This window comes from Trachinotus anak, unplaced genomic scaffold (assembly GCF_046630095.1).
Source record: "Trachinotus anak isolate AG129_WGS33_773 ecotype Australia unplaced genomic scaffold, CSIRO_AGI_Tana_v1 ptg000002l, whole genome shotgun sequence".
NCBI classification, from domain to species: domain Eukaryota; kingdom Metazoa; phylum Chordata; class Actinopteri; order Carangiformes; family Carangidae; genus Trachinotus; species Trachinotus anak.
Genome location: NW_027273853.1, coordinates 11,261,520 through 11,280,705, shown reverse-complemented (window position 1 = coordinate 11,280,705; position 19,186 = coordinate 11,261,520). Strand labels below are relative to the sequence as shown.

Below are 19,186 nucleotides of genomic sequence, written 5' to 3'. Positions count from 1 at the left end.
AGACCTGAGACCCTCTGACCAAAGACTCCTGCCTGCAGGGTTGTATAAGTACTAAGAGCCTTTAATTTAGAAAAAGTAAAGTTAAACTAGAGTGTAAAAACACTCCATCTCAATCAAATGTTCTGCATTTAACATCCGACTTATATAAAAGTACAAACGTAACAGTTATTCTGCAGGTGTCTAACAAAGCATATTATTATATTAAATACTGGTAGGGCTCAAACTATCTCCCACTTATTTACTTGATAAATCGATGAATTGTTTGGTCTGTAAAATGTCAATAAGTTGAGAAAAACACCAATCACACTTTCTGAAAGCCCAAGGTCACATCTTCAAATGTCTGAAAATGCCAATATACTCAGTTCACTCTCACATAACAGATGGAAAAGCACAAATTTATCACAAGTGAAAAGTTACAACAAAGTAATACTTGACACTTTGGTTTGAAAATGATTTAGGGATGTAAGTTATAAAAACTAAATACTGACCAACAGCTTCTGGTTCACCTGCAAATTGTCTCAGGGTCTTGCTCCTATTAATATTTTTTTGTCATCTTTATGCTTGGTTGTCCACATACTTTTGGCCATGTAGTGTGGCGACAGACAGACAGTTGACTCTTGACGCAGAAGGCAGGACAAGGGTGGCACTCTCACTCTCTCATGTAATCACTTTCTCTGACGTATTCACACACACACACACACACACAGACACACACACACACATTGCTCTGAGTCAACAACGTTTGGGTTGACGTCTGTCGCTCTCTTCTCCTGAACTGGGCAGGGAAGTCAGTATAACAGCTGCTCCGATTTGTTACTATGCGGAGAAAGTGACTCATTAGTGAAATGTTGCAACATCCTACTGTAAAACAACTCAGCAACAAAACTGAATCACACAACATACAATAAATAAAACACTGTATTGTGCAAACTTATGCAAAACGTCTCCTCACGTCTCAGGAAGACTTTCTGCCTCAGTAGAAAAGCAACAGCTCAACTAAACATCTCAATGTCTGTTGTCTTTTTTCACTTGTTGTCTCTGTCACAGTCACAAAGTCTGCCCCCCTCTTCTGTAACACACCCTATGGTGTCATACTCTTTGACTCATCTCTTTTGTTTTCTGTATAGCCCAGCTTTACCTGCAATGCAAAAAAAAGACCTGTAATTTACAGGGCGGCGACTGTTGAAATACTCTATAACTTTTAATACTTTCTAATATCGCACCAGATCAGGTCTCCTGGTTAGACGAGCAGGTACGCCACTTCAGCGAGAGAAGAACATCCACAGTCAACTCAGCCTCAATGGTAATGGTAAGTCAAACTCTGCGACCTTTTCAGAGATATTTATACCACATCAATCTATTTTATTGCTGTTTGGATTATACAGTTATAAAATGAATTTCACTAAAAACATTTATTACCATCTCAGACTGTAAGTTTTTACTGAAATGTGCAAAAGATTTTTTCTACTCACAAATATGTTGTGATGCTGAAGTTGACATCTTCATTATAAGCTGATTACAGAGGTCACATTTCCATAGATCCCTTACTGCATCTGGTTCAGTGTATATCTACTGACTTCAGAGCAGCTTCAGAGAAATGAAATCCTCACCTTTCCTCTAGGGTAATCATTGGCTGATTCAATAACCTGCAATTTATATATTGGCTTTCTTCCCAAATGCACTTAAACTAAGGAAGCAAAGTGAGTAGAGTAGATGTTTATAATTCTGTGATCCATTTAGATAAAGATCTTTATTCCACTCCAAAGGTGATTTATTTGAACCTTGTAGTCTTTATCCAGACAGGTAGGAACCACAGACATGCACCATGAAACATGTATCACTCCCACACTTTCTGTTTTGGCTGCTGTGACTCACAGTTGCTAAGCTGAAATATAACAAACCAGAAAAAAATAAGGCGTGGCTCTTATTTAAAAAAGCCACACCTTTAACAGTCCTCCATTCATACTCGCCTTCATTTGCAAGACTGAACTTAATATCAGGCCAATCTATGAAGGAAAGCTCTTGTCTGCCACATACAGAAGTACAAGGTTTATGAGATATTAGTGGGTCACGATATACCAGTACAGTCGATAACCATGATATTTTAGAATCATTCAGTGTAATTGCTCTTTTTGTGCGCTTTTGTACAGTCATGGTGACAGACTCTCTCTCCACCTATCTGCACTTATATTTAAGTCTAATTGGTTTGCCGACAAAAGAGACAAAACAGACAATAAACAAAGTTAAAGATGAACTTTACTCCCAGCATTATTATTGTTTTTCTTGATTGTTCTTGATTGTTATCATGAATTCTTGTGATCATGATAATCTTGTAGTAAAAATCTGATGTCGTGACAGCCCGAGATATACACCTAATTATTACATTTTCATAAAGAACGGCTGTGAGATGAGATAATAGTAATAACATAAAAAATAATTTCACATGCAACATATTTTGGAATATACTTAGATACGTTTCTAAAAGACTACAGAACCTGAGAAGAATAGGTGTTGATACATGTACTGTAGATTGACATGTACTCCAATTTAAGGTAATTTGGACCGACTTTAACAGATCATAAATGGACATCATCCACTTGTGCTACACATCCATGAGGTGCAAGCTAATGCAATAGGTACAATGCAGAATCTCTGCAGTTAATATGAATTTTGAGATACATTAAGGGTCAAGTGTGTCACAGAGGCGTTGATTCAACTTTTGAACCAGTATCGTTGCGCTGGGCTGCATCATAATGTAAAGTGTCTATGAAGTTGTTTTGACTTGACTGTGTGGTGAGTCACGGAGGGAAAAATAACATAAACGTCTTAATTTACCTTAATAGCAGAGTGGATTTTTCAGACCTGATGTATCATCATGTAACTGAACTGCTCATGCAAAATGAATGCTCGACACTGGATGACCTGTGGGTCATGGTGTTGATGAATCAGAGTTTTATGTCTAAGTCTAACAAAAATGAACTAACCTCATCACATTCAGCCTCATTATTAATTTGAATATGGCTGCACTGACCATGGCTGTTAGACAGGACTGAATGATTGAGAGTTGGTTAGACTGGTTCAAACATATGAAAGTATTATCAGTGAAATGGACTTAAAGTATCAAAAGTAAAAGTACTTACACTGTGTTAAAGAGTAACAATGTCAAATAAACATAAGTATAAGCAGCATTATATCAGTGGTAGAAAGTAACAAAGTACATTTACTCAGATACTGTACTTCAGTACAATGATGAGGTACTTGTACTTTACTTGAGTATTTCCATTTTATGCTGCATTTTGCTACATTTATTTATTACACCACAACAATTCAGAGGGAAATATTTTTATATTTAATGTCACTGCCAGCAACCTCTCAAATTAATTCTTTACACATAAAACATATTATCAGTTTATTAAACATATGATCAGCTTGTAAAATATGATTTTTTATATATTAAGCTAGCCAACAGTTTAAGTTGTTAAAAAGATTTTTACCCAGACAACAGTAACAGTCTGCTCACATACATCAATAATTAGTCCAATAATATTATTCCAATACTACTACTACTACTACTAATAATAATAATAATAATAATAATAATAATAATAATAATAATAATAATATATGTGAACATGTATGACTGAATTACAACACTCTAATTGGGATCATTTTGCATTGAGTACTTATACTTTATTTTGCAGCCAGTGCTTATGTACTTTTATTTGTAATGGAGTATTTTTCAATTGTTACATAGTTCAGTATCTAAAGTGTTCACTTAATTATAGTACTTGAATAAATGTGCTTAGTAACATCCAAACAAAGTAGTGAAGTCATGAGGTGAATGAATAAAACAAAAACAAAACAAAAAGCAGCAACGGAAAGCATAGCGGACAGAGAGAGAGAGAGAGAGAAATAAACAAAAACCAAGTGTGAGAAAACGTTTGGCCGTCAGTGAGTCAGTGTGAGTCTTATCTGAGAGGGGACCAGCAGCTGAGCTCACCTGTGAGTCAGGTGGTCTGCGCCGAGGCTCCACCTCCTGCTGACGGGCAGCTCCGCTCCGCGCAGCTCAGCTTTCCTCAGACACTTTCAGCTGCCACGACGCAAGCAGCCAGGGTTCAGTCCAGACGCCGTCCCAGCGTCTCACTTCTTAACTTGTCACCATGAGCGCCATGGCCTCAGAGAGTGCCTTTCTGACCGCTTTGCAGCCCAACACCTCGGTCACCACCTACGGGCTCCCGTCTGAGATCCAGCTGCAGAACGGCGGCGCCGTGTCGGACGAGATGTCCAGAGCGCGGCGCGTCCAGCAGCAGGTCCAGATGAGACTGGCGGAGAAGACCACACTTCCGCGGCAGAACGGATCAGCCTCACACTACGCCATGTCAGGTAAACATCGACAACCTCGCACACCAAGTCCCTGAACTGATTATGTCGAGGAGCCGCAGCGGACTTGTCTTCTGCTTTGTGACATTTCCGTATGGCGGCGCGCTATGAGCTGATCTGGGCTCGGCGTGGACAAGTGGGGCAATTACAGGTGAAAAGTCACCGTGCAGGTGCAGGTGCAGGTGCCTTTGCGTGACAATAATGCTGAATGTGTAGCCTAATGTAATTGGTCACCTGTAGCTGGGGAACTCTAGCTCTTTTCAGACCAGTCAGCCCAGTAACCCTCTTTTCTTTGGACATGCTCCAAATAACCTGAAATGAAACTGACTTTTTCTAATCTTGGGTCATTGTTGACCATTAAATACTGGACACCATGTGAGGCAAAACTGTCATGATCCTGTTTATCTTCTCACAAATTGTTTCCCCTTTTTGAGTCACACCAGGCAGGCGCATTCGTTATTTGTGAACATGGAAATCGTCAGGGCTAAGATTAACAAGATAATAACTATGTATCTCTGCATAAGAAGACCTGGAAATATTCTCATATAAGAGGCTGAAACCAGTGACTTGTTGCCACCCTTGTTAAAATGAAAAACACTCAAATGCCTAATCCAGTTTCAAAAGAGTCGAGCGATAAATACATGTTCTGTGGATGGACTGATCGATTCATTGCCTCATTTCAATCATTTCAGGTCTAGAGTTTATCAGAAGTTCCTTTTGCTTTTCATTTCTTTTACTGAAACTCAAATCAAGTTTCCTCAGCATGATTCCGATCAGTGCTTTTGCTTTCAAGCTCAAGTGTGGTGCTTGCATTAATATGTCTGCTGCGTGTGTGTGTTCCCTGTCCCTGCTGCATTCCTGTGTATTTGTTTCTCATCAGGGAATTTGTCCATTCAGCTGCTCTGCTGGTTCTCAGCAGATGAACCTGAGCCGAAGGCACATGCGGCAGTGATCTTACAGTGTGTCGTGTACCTGCATGTGAGAGAAAGGGTTAATGTGTAACAGGCCCAGACAAGCGCTGCTTTCATGAACTTCACTGATAGCAGGCTCAGGTGAAAGCCGCCCTCTGTGGGGTTGGGTTTCAGGTCTCTACTCAGCGTTGAGGGCCGAGGGTTCAGGAGATGACTGGAGTGTCGTGAGTTCCAGCTGTTGTCGTGTCTGTTCAAAGACGTCACCTTGTCAAAAGATGTCTGTCTGCGTCATCTTGGCCGACTGACAGAATGAAGTTGGGATTGTTATTTAAGCAGCAGTGAGACTCCCTCAGGGGGAAGTAAAGGTTTCCAATTTGTTAGGAGACATTTGATCATTTTGATGTGGCTAAGGAGCCGAACGAGTGTCAAATGTAGAGCTACACATAAGACACATTAGTAATGTGGTGACTGAAACTCGTGTACCTGCTTGCTGCTGCCTGTTTTAACATCCCATAATTCATAGTGTTGACCCAAACTACAGGGAGCAGGCCCAGCAGCTCAAAGTCAGGATCTTGTTTGTATGACCTCTAAATTCTCGGTTGTGTAGTGGCAAAAGAAGAAGAATCTTTTTCTTACTTTTCAAGTTTGAGTTTCTCCCTGAGGCACCAACACTGCCTGCCTCAACAGACAAACATACTATACGTGCCTTTCTTAATGGCCAGAATGCAGAGGACATGTAACATATCCACAAAATGGGTCACTTTCTGTTTTTACCTACAATATACTTGTCAGACATTTAAGTCGACCATTGCCACACAACTGTGCTTCCACTGTTATCTGTGCCTGTCCTTTGCCCTGGGCTTTGCTGGGAGAAAAGCACACAGTCATAAAACATTGTCACATCATATCTCTCCTGTTTCAAAACCTGTACAATAAAGACAGAAGATCTCCCAATGACAGGGAATGCTGCCATTTCAGTGGTCTGGTTTGTGGCTGTAGAGAAGTTCATTATGAACGTATGATTTTTCGCACATGAGGAAAACACCCACATTAGTCTGTGAGGAACTCATCCTCCTCTATATCTAAATGCTGCAACAACTGTGCACTTGTGACTATGACGAATTGGTGTTCATAGGTGGACAAGCCTCAGCAGAAAGTGAGAGTCGGAAAAAGAGAGTGTGTGTGGCTTTATGATCAAAGTTCACTTCTCAGAAAAAAAAAGTTGAGTTTCCTCGCTGAAGGAGTTTTCAGGGTGTGTTTCCTGTGTGTTGTAAAGGCTGTGGCTCTCAGGTGTGTTGGGCGTTGCCAGGGTTGGGCTGGAGCCAGGCCAAGGGATGTGTCAGTCATTTTCCTCTGCACCAACTGGTTTGGTGTGTGTTCGTGCTCTGTAGAAATTAAGCTTGTCGGCAAACCCTCCCCTGTGCTCGCAAGTGAAAAATTTGTGAGAAATTTTGTGGGGTTTTTTTTTTTTTTTTTCTTTTTTTCTTGTCACTTTTAGTTACAGTCTTTAAATATCTTTTAAACAGTTTGACAGATTGTTGTGAGATTTTGCACAGATTATTAATGATCCCCAGAGGATCAATCCAACTGACTCTGGTGATCCCCTGACTTTTGCTTTAATTATTTAGTGAACTGTCGACATTTCTGCCTCCCACTGCACGATTTGTAATGACTTGAGTGATGATTTTTAAATCCAGCGCCATCACAAGATCAAAACACTTTGATTTATGACCAAATACCTGCAAAACTAACAACATTCCCATCAGCTTCATCTGCACTTTGTATTTAGCGCGATAAGCAAATGTTGTCACACTAACACACTAAACTAGTGTATGTAAGCATGTCAGTTAAAGCTGCAGTCAGCATGGCTGTAGGAACTAATGTTTGTTTGCATTACTGCCTTTTCCCTGGAACAACAGATTCGGTCTCTGAAAGTAAATGACAGCGTGTACTGTTATTTGTAGGGTTGTGTCACTGAAGTTTTCTGTCTTCAGTTGACCCAGATATTTGAGTCAATGAGCTGCCCCTCAAAGCTCTCACCACGGTGAACTTTTTGCTGCACTCACTCACCTGTCAGGTCACTCTAATCTGTAACAGGAGCAAAACATCCATGTGCTCGATGTGCTGACAGAGACAAACCAGTGTGTTCGTGTGAACAGCGAAGTGAACGGTAACCAGAGACATCAGACCTGGTAACCGGTCAGATCCTTCTGTTGCAGACTGGGAACCTGCAGTCCTCAGTGCAACAGGACACCTACTACACGCACTGAAAGCCTCTCATGCAAATCATTGTTATGAATGTGTCTTTTTTCCCCCCATTATTCCATGTTCAGTCAGTCTTACTCACAAACTCACAGCTTTATGTGAGTGAACTTATTTGAATAACAATGAATTGAATAATTCTGCAGTAACACCAACAAAGGCCAGTGTTGACTTGATGCTAGATTATTTATGTATGTGGCAGAGCTCAATGATCAGCTAACATAACAAACACCATTAACAGTGTGTATGTACGGACTTATCTCGCCTGAGGCATTTCCAGGAATAGCCACCATTATTCGGCTTCTACAAAATATATTAAAAAAAAACATTAATAAATGTTTTAAAAATTCAAAAGGATTAAAAAAAAGTCTCTACATTGATTGTTCATTGCTGATTGGTAGGAAAAAAAAAAGAAAAGGCTTTTGTCACATTTTCCATCTGCACATGATATATCAGGATTTCATTTGAGGAACACAAGTCAGCAGCTGAATCAGAGTTTACTTTCAGAATAAAGGCATTTGGAAACTCCTTTCTTACAAACAGCAAATACGTAGTTACACCTCTGTCACGTACATTTCAGCAGAAGTGCACACAGAGCAAGAGATGAAAAGAGTGGCTCTAACGTGACATGTGGATATGTGGGGAGCATATTTCAAGCACAACAGGACAGCACTTTTCTTTTATAACAGAGGAGCTTCCAGCTGTCTTCTTGTTGTTAAAATCCCTATAAAGCGCTGATGAATTCAGTAACTTTTCGGCTGTACAGCATATCAAGACAAAGCGGCTAACACAGGCTTAGAAGTACTTGCTCCTATAAGCGACAGGTGTTCTGGACATATGAAATCAATATAAAACTTCTTGCTTCACATACACAAATGTTGTTTTTTTGCATCTTCTGTTTTTGTGACTTAAAGTTTTATTGTAGGTGTAGTTACGCTTTATCTTTGTTATCAAGCTGACTGTTTCACACTGAAAAAACATTTTAATCTAACAACTTTGAATGTGACTTCACAGACACTGACACTACTTTCCCGTTTTTATATTTATTCATAAAGACATTGAAATGTATTTTTGTAGAATAGATGGTTTGAAATCAGTTTTTTGTTTTTTCAGGAAAGTTTTTCAGTTGTATCACTGTTTATAAATGTCATATTATATATATATATATATATATATATAGTAATCATGTGTTACTCTATTTTGTCACTTTATTTCAGACTACGGCGGTTCCTCAACAATGAAATATCAAACCTATAACCCAGGTTTCAGCTCTAAATCGTCCTACATGTACACAGGGTCTAAAACAATGGTGAGTACAAAGGCATTATCTCATTGTTTCAGCATGTATTCACACATACAATGGAAACATAATCACTGACCCTCTGCTGGTGTCACAGTGGGTCATCCAGGACTCAGTATGTGTGGTATTTCACAGTAGGCTGTCATAAGATCAGCTCAGGGTTTTCAAGTCCACCCTCGAGATTCCTCCATTTTAGTGTTTCAGCAGGAAGACATTGGCTATCTGCCACAGATGTTTGACACTGTAGACTTCTGTCCCATGTGTCATATTTTTATATTTGGGTCAATAATAAATCCCTCCAGTCCTACGTGAGTATAATTTTTGTATGAGGAAGGGACATGAATATGACAAATGCACTGGGGCCATGACCTTTGTTTCCCATCATGGCGGTCACATCCCTGTGATCAAATTTTTGTAAACCAGTTTCGTCAATATGTAGTGACTCACAACAACTCCACCCACAGTTGGGAAATGCTGCTTACACATTTCATAGTAACAGTTATTTTTGTCTTCATTCTTAGGGTCCACGTGTGTCCCAGAAGTCAGGCTTCACCTGCCAGTCTGCTGCCCCAGACCTGGCCCAGTTCCAAAGGATCAGTGTTGGAGGCGGTGGAACTGGTGGAATTGTTAGCGGCGGCGGTTGTTACCGAGAAGACATGCGCATGTCCAACTACCAAGGTGCCAGACAGCAGAGCCGAATGGACGCAGACACCCTCTCTATGCATTCAATGCGGATGCAGGCACAGGTGCCTGTGAATCCATGGATGGCTGATGGCAGCGATGCTGGCAGCATGGTGTCTGACCGGGAAGCCACCTACAGCCGCCAATATGCTCAGAGCACACTCAATGGCTACACCACGCAGATGAAGCAAGGAGGAGGCACCATGAGCTTTACGCAGCCAATGCACCGATCTCTTAGTGGCACTCTTTCCCGTGGTGGAGGGATGGCAGGAGGAGAGATGGAGGTTGTCCAGCAACATTCCTTCAGAGGCCCAGCCCACCGCACCATCAGCAGGATTACAAACCGGAACAACAGGATGAGCATGGGCTCCATGTCTGGGGGCATCTATGGTAGAGGAGGGGACACATTGGATAGAGGGTTCATAGCATCCGGAGTGTCCTCTGCTTCCCAGGGGAACCTAGTAATGCAGCGTCCGGGCACCCTGTCCCGTGCCATGTCAATCAAAAGCATGCACAGTGTCGGCAAGGGCATGGACATCTTCGGTGGTCAGCATGAGATGGGGGTCAGCATGGGCAACCTCAGCGGGTGAGAAGCTAACATGCTCATCAATTATTTCTGCTCACACTCACAACGACAATGTTTTCATTTGAAGCACTGGGTATAATTGCAGGTTCTCTTCAGTGTGTAATGGTAGGCTGCATATGCAAATCAGTATCAGCAAAATGTCCACATGCGACTGATTAGATTTTCTCAACCTCGCCAATCAACCTGTGTACACGCTGCTGTAGACTGGTATGAGGACATTAAAAGTCTGGTCATATTCTATAATTTTCATACTGTCATCAAGTCCCAAGAAAAGGCCAAAACTAAGAGTGAATTGATCCTACTAACAAATATTGTCTGTGTAGCCAAAGCCTTAAAGACTCTGTGCCTCCATTGTGCTTAAATGACTGAAAACATATAAATGAGCCACACTGCTGCACTGGGTAACATGTTCCTTTATTACGATGAACATGGGCATTTTAATTTGTCAGTCCCACACCCCGTTCACCACCCGGTACCATCATGCAGCCATAAATATTATTATATAATATTTTTATTTTTTTTTATTTTTATTTTTTTTAATGAAACTACATATTTGTGAGCATTTTTAGGTTAATATTGTCAGTTAGGTTGGGTTTAGGATTGAGATCCACAGACAATGTGGAGAAGTCAGAAAGTATGGAGGTATGGACTAATGCATTGTTGGTTGTGGCCTTTTCATGGGGATTCATGCCAGGCTTATCTTTCAATGAGGTTATAACACTTGTGACAGAGAGGACAGCTCTAGTCATTCTGATGACTCAGTTTGTTGTATTGCACTCGAATATCAGTGACAGTTACGTGAATTTAATGCTCCAGTATGGTGTCACAAGTACCATGTGTCACCCAGGAGGCTTCAGTGAGTGAGTGTGTGATGTGAACAGTGTATTTCCTAAGAGCCGTGGATTGGGAGGTGGCTCCATAGTGGCAGGACTGGTTTTGGGTGTGGCAGCTTAGTTTGAGTCCTCACATTTCACACATCCCACAGCGTGTGGTTAGCCAAGCGGATTTGCAGACCACTGTGTGATTTGGAAGATACTCAACAAGCTTAATTTCTCAGACAAGAAACAAATCATCTATGAATAATTACTGCAAATACTGTGGCTACTCTGCTGCTTTTCATTCAAACTTCCAAAAGACATATTTTATGCTACCATGCATAACAGCAGGGTAATGACATAATTACATGTTTTACATTCTGTGCTTAAATTTGTTAATTTGCTGCTTTGGTAGGATCCACTCCTTGGACATGGCAACAGCAGTGCAACACCTGAGGGAATCCGACCATGATTTGCAGGTCCTGGGTGCTGCCTACATTCAACACGAGTGTTACAATGAAAACGAGGCCAAAAATGAGGTACTTCAAACTGATTAAACTTGTGGTTCCGTCCTCTCTGCAATCCTTATTGAGAAACTTGGACGGGAAAATTGTTTTCCTTCAAACTCTGGCATCCATTGGTGGATTTTCCTCCATTTCTGGTGACATAAAGTAGCGACAGCTTTGCTCCCGTTCGGCTGTGCTCCAGTTGCTCCACATGTTTCTTTATTTTTATCATCTGGACTCTCGCCTGTATAGGCGATGAATGGCAGATATACATTCCAGTTTAAAAGTCTTATCTGATGTGACATGTGCTTTTAGATTATGCTTAGTTGAGCTCTGAGGATGCAGAGTCTTGTGAGCTGGTTCAGAGTGATGGTGTAATTATTTCTCTGAAAAGAGATCCAGATGATTTTATATTAAAAAGAATGGTTTGACATTTTAGGAAATATTTATGATACATTACTACTCTCATATCTCTATGGTAAATATGAGGTACAGCCAGCAGCTGCTTAGCTTAGCATAAAGACTGGAAACAGGGGGTAACGGTTAGCCACAGGTACCAAAATCATCTCAGAAATAATTACTATACAGACAGGAGTGATTGCTATTTTTTTCATCTAAATGTGCAAGAAAGTGATTGAACATACTTCACTTAAAGCCTTTAAAACCCTTAAGTCAGAATTTGGCAACTCTTAGAAGTCTTCAAAAGAAATACTGTTGCTAACAGCAATGCACACCTACCAAAACAACCCAATCCAAAACTCATCTACTTTTTCTACAAACAAAAACTTAATGTTAGAATAAGATATTTTAATTGCATAAAAAAAATCTACACATAGGGGCTTTAATCTGAGAACAGTTATGTTATATTTAGTTTCTGTAGAAGGCTAAAATAAAAAACAATCACAAAAAATGCACAAATCCTAAGCTGAACTTTTTTTTTTTTTTTCAAGGTGCGTCGCTTAAAGGGCATTGGTGAGCTGGTGAAGCTGTTCAACAGTGACAACCAGGAAGTGCAGCGTTACGCCACTGGCGCCACACGCAACCTCATCTACGAGAATATGGACAACAAAGTGGCCCTCATCGAGGAGGGCGGCATCCCACAGCTGGTCGAGGCCCTCAAGGAGAACGACGATGAGCTCCACAAAAACATCACAGGTAGGAAAATCCCGATCTCAGGCATTAAAATAAAAAACATGACACAACAGGCACAGATGATTTCAGACTGGCTGTTATGGACTTTTGCCTCAAGCAGACATGAATGCAAATTAGCTAGTGTTTTGATGCAACATGATCTTGGCAGCGGTGTCCTTGAAAACCTTTGAACAAACAGTAGCCTTTGAAATTGATATTATTCCACACCAAACAATCAGGAGGACGGCAAGCTGTAACCAAGAGAATGCACATTGTCAGTATTTACTGTAACTAAATTATAGTTTGAGTTAGTTTTATTTTCTAAGAGGGGGTGGTCAGAAACAGTATTCTCTCTGTCAGTATTATTTTTTGGTTAGTGTGTTAGTTAGTGTGTCATTTCTCCAGTAATTGACATTAATGTCTTTCGGCCATTCACTAAGTAATTTGTGTTTCGGTCTGCTGTCATCCTTCACCATCATCTGTTGTCAGCTGAACTGACAGTCATGCTTTCTCATTAAATTACCTCTTGAGAATAAAAAAAGAAATGCAACCCCACCTGCATGATGTGGAGATCTGCAAGGCGTGTAGTGAGTCTGACTACACAAAGAGTAGGAGGTGGAGCTGCTGTCTTCTCTATAGGGTGTGTGAAGAGGGGGGATAAGGGAGTGTGAGGGAGTTGTCTGGGCCTGTGGACCAAGAGTGTATCTGCCACTCCCTCTTATGAGCAAAGGCCTTGTCACTGTTTCCTTTGAGCCGTTACACCTTGATTTGTATCTGCTGGATCTCTCAGAAACTCATGTCCTTGTCACGTGTCCGGTAAGAAACACACAGTGTCTCAGAGTGTCTTATCTTGTACTTTTGAACAGAGGTTAGAGTAAAACTGAAAGTAGAAATGACTAAAAATTCTGACATACAGGTTGAGAAATAAAACGACAGCAGGGTTGAAGAATAAATGTTCCCGGTTTTGCTGACATGTCCCTGGTGTTCTGTGTGTGCAGGTATCCTGTGGAACCTTTCATCCAAAGACAACCTGAAGGAGAAACTGGCCAGGGAGGCACTTCCTGAGCTGACCGACAAGATCCTGATCCCTCTGTCAGGCGGCGGAGACTCTGAGGACATCCATCTGTCCGCCTCTGAGGCCGACATCTTCTACAACACCACAGGCTGCCTCAGGTGCCTCTCATTTATCTGTGTCTCATCTCTGTGGTTGCATCATGCTACTTTGTTAAACTGTATTTCTTTCTGGTTGGTCTGTGACTGCTTTTTCTCCTCCCATGACCACATTTAAATTTGGTGATCTTGTTCCGGCAAGACACTCCCAACTCATGTGTCAGCTGACAGCTACAGGAGCTTTTCTTTTACCACACCCATCACTTTTCACTGTTGTTTGCAAATGCCTGCAACACTCCAGCTTCAGGTTGCTTTGGCTCTGCTCTGTTTTGTGTGCGCGCTGGAGGGTTTTTATCCCCAAATAAAATACCGTTTGGGGAATATTTGCAATGCTGTCTGCATGATATTCATCGTGTCGGTGTGAAATCAAGACTTTAATCGTGCGTCGCTGCAGCACAGTGCCAAGAGTGGAAACACACCCCCAGGCCAAACTGTACTGTGTCTTGCCGTTTGTGGTGAAACTAATAAAATGCATGATTCCTGACTCAACTTTAACCGAAATAACTATTGATCTCACACTTGCTCTGTGTGTTCTCAGGAATCTGAGCTCAGTGAACGATAAGACCCGTCAGCAGATGAGAGAAACACACGGACTGGTGGACTCCTTGGTGGGCTATATCAAGGCCTCCCTTGATGACAACAAGGCAGAAGACAAGGTGAGACAAGACGAGACTGAGCCTAATTTAAACTGGGTCTTACCTTTACTGTGTGTATTAATTTATCTGTGTGTGTATGCTCTTAGGGGGTTGAAAATGCAGTGTGTGTCTTGAGGAACCTCTCCTACCAGCTGTACAGTGAGATGCCTCCCTCTGCTATGCTGCGCCTGGAAGGACCAACCAGAGCTCAGGACTCAGGGAAGGGTGACGCCATTGGCTGCTTTACACCTCAGAGCAGGAAAGCCAAAAATGTACGTGCTTGTAAGATTTTATCCATCAGCAAACGTTTTATGTGCACGGGCCAGAACGTCCATCTCAACACTGACTTGTTGTATGTTCCTCCTCCCTGACAGAGCAAGAACCAGGATCTCTCCACTTTCACCGAGGTTGCTCGGGTGCCGAAGGGTATGGAGTGGCTGTGGCACCCTCAGATAGTTGGGCTGTACAACCGCGTGCTGCATCAGTGTGAGATCAACTCCACCACCCGCGAGGCGGCTGCTGGAGCCCTGCAGAACATCACAGCTGGAGACAAGAGGGTAAGGAGCATATTCATCAGTTCTCCTGTAAAATAATTTGAATGCAGTAACCTCAGTTTGTCTCATATGAGCCGTTTCTCTCTTGGTCCTGCAGTGGGCATCCGTGCTGAGCCGGGTGGCCCTGGAGCAGGAGCGCATGCTGCCCGTGCTGCTGGACCTCCTACGCACCAACAATGACCTGGAGCTGCGTTCCCTCACAGGTTTCCTCCGAAATCTGTCCCGACATGCCAGGGATAAGGGCGACATGGGTTAGTCTTTCATTTTTCCTTCCTCTTAATAAACTGGATCCCTCCGACTTACACATTAATGCAGAATGTCTGTTGTTGTATCACATTTGAGACAAACTCTAGTTTGGTGCATTGTGAGATGATACACCTCTCACTAGCGTTGAGTTCAGATGTGATTTGTCTGTTTTAGCTTTTTTGATTCCCTTTGCTTTATTTTATATGGAAGCAAATAAAATCCATGGTCATTTTTCAAACTTAAAAGTAGCTGAAAATGTAATTGTGAAATTTAACCACTACTATTTACTTAATGTCTAAAATTGCATTTTTTGCAAGAAGTCAAATTAGTCTAATTCTGAATGAATAACTGAAGTTAAGTCAAAGAAATTGGTTTAATTCAAAATTTAGGAGGAGAAACTCAAACTTGTGCAGTAACCAAGATTTGAATTTGGGAAAACTATTGTTAAGGGCTTTATATAAAGTATTTAACTTTCAGCTAGTTTGATCAGGATTGTGTAGGTGTTGTCTTATCAGATTTGATTGAAAGCATCCTGTCAAAATAAAGCAAACAACACCACAACAGTCTTTAGATTTTGATAGAAATGTTGCTAAATCCAGATTGGTGCATACAAATCTGTGACACCACCTTTTTCCCAGCTGAGTCTTGCCAACTTCAAGCGAGTGAGAAAACCAAACTGTTCAAGCTTTGGCAGAAAATTGTGTGTTCATGAAGGATACCGTCGCTGATGGTCATGAGCTGATTCTGAAAAGCCTTTGAATGTATTATCCTAACAACACATATTGGTTTATTCAGCAACAAAGGTGGTGAACAACCTGGTGACCAAGCTGCCTGTCGATGGACGCCAGAAGGAACCCTCGAGCGAGGTGGTGGTCAACATCTGTGGTGTTCTCAATAACCTGGTGACCGGCAGCTCTTTAGCTGCCAGAGACATCACGTTCTTTGACGGCCTGACGAAACTGGTCGCCATCAAGAACTCAGGTGACAGCAGGTGAGTGCGCTTTAAAGTGGAAATTGATAAAACATGCTGCACTAGTTAAATATGTGCAGACATTTGCACATTCACTTGACATTTGATGCTGAAAGTTACACAAAATGTTGCAGCCTATCTTCCCACATGAGGTTATTTGTACCAAGTGGTAACCTTGAATTAATCTTTTTTTTCTAGTTCTACAAAGATGAAAGCATCCAAAGCGGCAGCCACAGTTCTCAGCAACATGTTCCAGTACAAGAAACTGCACAAACAGTACAAAGAGGTAAGAGACTGTAGAAATGAGCATAGTCGATCATAATACAGCCAAGGTCAAGGGAAAAAAATCAATGATATATCAATGACACAGCATCAGTTTTGAAAATATAAGTAGCAAGATGAAATTATGAATGTAAATTATTATTGTGTCTAACTGAACCACAACACAAGGTTATATATTTGAATGGCTATTAAACTCAGTGTAACTTTCTGAAAGCACAGATAGCTCTTCTATAAAACCACTATTTTATCACTGGACTTGAAAGTTTTCTCAGCCACATTCTGCTCAGAAAACAACTCCCCTCAATTTTCAGGCTAAAGCGTCTTTCAGCTCAGCTTTTTCTTACACATCATATTCATATTTAAAACTGATATAGACTCTCCAAAGTGTTGCACCCTTAAAATGACAAAATAAAATGTAATTTGTTTTGCAACTAATGCCCTCAGTTTAGTACAAAGCACTTAAAAACATCTTTGTCAAGAGGCTGGAGCAACATGTCAGATTGTTAGATTCTGCCACACACAAGTCACGGTACAGTGGAAAAGCATTCGCTTCATGGCGCTGCCCCACCCTCATTCTCATATCTGTGCGTGTGTGTGTCAGAGTTTAAAAAAAGAGTGAGAGTGACATATTGTGTGTGTGTGTGTGTGTGTGTGTGTGTGTGTGTGTGTGTGTGTGTGTGTGTGTGTGTGTGTGTGTGTGTGTGTGTGTGTGTGTGTGTGTTTGTGTGTGTGTGCGAGCGAGACGGATGACATTCCTCACTCTTTGCAATTCGCTCGTCAGTTGGGTAGCACATGTTCAAAACTCATATATCTCTGGTTGTTCACACCACTGCTCTTTCAACACACTCTCTCTCTCACACACACACACACCCAGTCAGGCAGGTCCACATCTTGGGCAGGACTAGGTAGGTTTACTGCCTTCTGCAGATCACGACTTGCCCCTCCCATGGGTGCGGTGCTTGGTTTATTTCCTAATGAACAAGTCGCAACAGAACAAAAAATGCGTTAATGCTCGTCTTGCTTATAGTTTTGGATTTAATCCTCAGATACCTGCACAACATTGGTTCTGTCCATGCTGCAAACAATATGTACATATGCAAAAATTAGGCTGGTTAAACACTGGATTGTGTAACTCTGTAATGGTGCATGATCTCCAGGTCAAACCTTGAGTGAGCAGTTGTTCACACTTACAGACACCTCTGTGGTGTGTAGTATATTTATTATATGAATACAGATTTAAATAAAATACAGTCATTTTTCTGTGTTTTTTATGTGCATACAATGTCATAACTTTTTCTATTTTTCTTCTTTGCTTTACAGAAAGGGTTTACAAGAACCGATTTTGCAGATCTCATGCTCTAAAACAAACGTAACGTTGTACAAGTTCCCTTCTAAAACAGCCATCAGTCCTGCAACCTATGGAAGAAATCTTTTCATGTATGCAGGAATGAAAAAACTCTTTATACTATTCAAATTTAACATAGGCTTAGTCTTTATCTGCCATATTTTGTGATTAAAAACATGAACACACAAGTGATGGAGGATCTACCTGATGGGGGAAAAAAAGGACTTTTAAAACTCGATGGACATCAGTACAGCGCAAGAAACATGGATCCAGTGTGATGGACTATTGATGGACTCTGATACAAAAGTGTGCACCTTAAACCATTTACTCTGTGTGTGTGTGTGTGTGTGTGTGTGTGTGTTTGTGTGTGTGTGTGTGTGTGTGTGTGTGTGTGTGTGTGTGTGTGTGTGTGTGTGTTTGTGTGTGTGTGTGTGTGTGTGTGTGTTTGTGTGTGTGTGTGTGTGTGTGTTATGGAATCAGGGATTTCTTTTCTGTCAGAGCAACATGTTTCCGGATGAAACCACAGCTGATTGTGGTTCTGCCGTTTTGAAAACAGTGTCAAATTGTTATGGACAATATTGTGGACACTTGTGCCTTATCTTCTCACGGTTGCACATAATTAACAGCACGAATGCAACACAGTTGGTACAAACATGGCATTTTTTGTAAATATTGCTTTCTCTCTTATACAGAAATCAGATGAAATGTTTTGTATACTGTAGTTGTTATATACTGTACTTTGTTTTTGTAGTTTTTGGATAATAACCATGTCTTTATATGTAAGTCAAAATTATAACATAGTTATAACTGAATGTAAACCAGAGGAAATATTTACATTTGATTTAGAAATCTTGGGATATGATTGTAACTTCAAAGTTGACTCTTGTATTTTGCTATGGGCTTTTTAAAGTTGCTGTCTTGTTTTACAAAATGCTCGTGTCTTTTATAATCACTTTGTCAAACAGAACTTAAAGTACTCAGTAACCATTAAATCTGTTTTTTTTTCTTTAAATTGCCATTATCACTGCTGTTTGTCTAGCGTAACAAATGGTGTGTGTGAGTGTGTGTGTTTGAAACAGTTGTGAAAGGATATGGTCCTAACTTTGTTTTCAGAACAAATACAATATTTGTTTAGTGTTTTAAACCAATTGCAAAATTGAACTGTTCAGAGTGTGACCGGATTGAACTTATGTACATTGGAAAATTGAATACTTTTTAAATCTACTTGTGCAGCTTGTTTTTTTTGTATTCAAGCAAAATGTTCAATAAAAAAAAACAAAACTTAATTCTAACAATTACTACTCTGTGACATAAAAGGTAACTGTGTTTCCTTGTGGGTGTTTAAAAACACTGACTTTTCATATTTGCTTTTGTGTTGTATATAGACAGCTGTATCATCTGGGTAGTTTTCA

At 40.8% G+C, this 19,186-nt stretch overlaps 1 protein-coding gene across 2 annotated transcripts; it reads left to right on the top strand.

The window, feature by feature from the left end:
- The first annotated feature begins 1,175 nt into the window (after nucleotides 1–1,175).
- On the top strand, nucleotides 1,176–19,060 carry pkp3a (plakophilin 3a). Of its 2 annotated transcripts, XM_071496821.1 has the most exons (14): nucleotides 1,176–1,309; nucleotides 4,206–4,383; nucleotides 8,771–8,862; nucleotides 9,375–10,120; nucleotides 11,351–11,474; nucleotides 12,392–12,596; nucleotides 13,571–13,745; nucleotides 14,281–14,398; nucleotides 14,485–14,649; nucleotides 14,752–14,934; nucleotides 15,029–15,182; nucleotides 15,973–16,168; nucleotides 16,346–16,433; nucleotides 17,750–19,060. In XM_071496821.1, exons 1-14 carry the CDS (start codon nucleotides 1,301–1,303, stop codon nucleotides 17,789–17,791), a joined length of 2,475 nt encoding a protein of 824 aa, XP_071352922.1. In that variant the 5' UTR covers nucleotides 1,176–1,300; the 3' UTR covers nucleotides 17,792–19,060. The 2 variants fall into 2 exon arrangements, with proteins under 2 accessions (XP_071352922.1, XP_071352915.1); XM_071496814.1 differs by lacking the exon at nucleotides 1,176–1,309 and having other exon boundaries at nucleotides 3,981–4,383.
- Nucleotides 19,061–19,186: the final 126 nt, after the last annotated feature.